This window comes from Hirsutella rhossiliensis, assembly GCF_020360975.1.
Source record: "Hirsutella rhossiliensis strain HR02 chromosome Unknown scaffold00017, whole genome shotgun sequence".
In the NCBI taxonomy this organism is placed as follows: Eukaryota; Fungi; Ascomycota; class Sordariomycetes; order Hypocreales; family Ophiocordycipitaceae; genus Hirsutella; species Hirsutella rhossiliensis.
Window position 1 is genome coordinate 1,358,834 of NW_025408683.1, and position 1,608 is coordinate 1,360,441.

General features: G+C 48.4%; 1 protein-coding gene across 1 annotated transcript; it reads left to right on the forward strand.

Annotated features, from left to right (window-relative positions):
• Positions 1–385: 385 nt before the first annotated feature.
• On the forward strand, positions 386–1,402 carry HRG_10878 (major intrinsic protein; the record flags this gene model as incomplete). The annotated part of the gene is made up of 2 exons (XM_044869348.1): positions 386–712; positions 785–1,402. The coding sequence occupies 2 exons, from the start codon at positions 386–388 to the stop codon at positions 1,400–1,402; spliced, it is 945 nt and encodes a 314-aa protein (XP_044715697.1).
• Between the last annotated feature and the right edge of the window lie 206 nt (positions 1,403–1,608).

Below are 1,608 nucleotides of genomic sequence, written 5' to 3' on the forward strand. Positions count from 1 at the left end.
GAATGGGAAAGCTGACAATGTGACAGTAGCAAATGTGCAAGTTGGACAACTCCTAGCACCAGGGCTTTTAGCACCGAAACACCTCCAGCTAAGATTTAACACATCCTGCCAGCTGAAGCCTGCCAGCTGAGGCCTGCCAGCTGAAGCCTGCCAGCTGAAGCATGAAGCGGAACCATATATTAACTCAAGTCCGGTGCCAAATCCCTCCCAACTTTCCATCGCCAATCTCGGTCCCGGATATATATATATGCTCACACCTAGCCCTAAAGCTTTTCGTTCCATTTTCCCTCCCTTCATTGGTGATTTATAAGTTTGATATTGTCATCGCTGGTAACGAGAATTTCTTATTCATCTACCGCTCCGACGCTGAGACGAGTGCCGCACCATGGCTGCCGATTTCCCGTCCCCCTCTGCTCTTGAAACTGGAGAAAATGACGATGTCTACAAGAAGACGCGAGATCGTATGCTCCCAAGCTCGTCCAGAAATGCTCTGGTCGTAGTCGTTGGCGAGTTCTGCGGGACGTTTATGTTTCTCCTGCTATCCTTTATAGGCGCTCAAACTGCCATTGTCAATAACTCGCCGGGGGGGTCAAACCCAAATGCTACATTGCTCCCGTTCAGTCTATTGTATATTGCCTCGTCTTTCGGCACTGCACTGGCTGCCAACGTCTGGATATTTTACCGAGTCTCTGGAGGCATGTTTAATCCGGCTGTGAGTTTTAGCTACAATCTGACTTCTACTAGTAGATTTTCATATATGGGGCGGATTATTGACCCGTTCTAGGTTACTCTAGGCCTTACTCTCGTCGGCGCTGTCACTCCCCTGCGCGCCCTCGTCATAGTGCCTGCTCAGCTAGCAGCGAGTATTGCAGCTTCAGCAGCGGTAATGGGTCTCCTGCCCGGGCCCCTGCGCGTTGCCAATTCGCTCTCCAACGGAACCAACATCGCGCAAGGTCTCTTCTTAGAGATGTTTTTAACCACTCAGCTCGTCCTCGCCGTATATTTTCTTGCAGTCGAAAAGCATCGGGCTACATACCTTGCCCCTATTGGCATTGGCATCTCCGTCTTTATTGCGCATATGGCAGGGACGAATTATACAGGCACCTCAGTCAATCCCGCTAGATCATTTGGCCCTGCCGTCCTCACTGGCTTCAAGAGCTATCACTGGATCTACTGGCTGGGCCCTTTTGCGGGCGCGCTCGTGGCGTTTATTGTTTATAGTCTCCTCAAGTGGCTGGACTACAGAACTGCAAATCCTGGCCAGGATGATGACGATATCGAGCGGACAATAATTATGCCGCTAAGGAACGATCCTCAATACGAAACCGAAACCCAACGCATAGCCGCCGGTACTGACGAGCCATCAACACCAGCAGCGCTAAAAGACCAAAATGAGCAATAGTTTTACAAGAGACAGTTTGTCTCTAGAAGGTCCCAAGTCATATCGGCCCCTATTAGTTGTGTCTATGTCGGATCTAGCTATTTACTCTATAGCTAGATGGAACTCTTCTCTATAGCTAGAGAGAAAGCATTGTTACGGTTATTTATTCTTTTATAGTCTTATCTATTTATATAATAGGTTATAACTATTTAGGCTCTAATAATTGC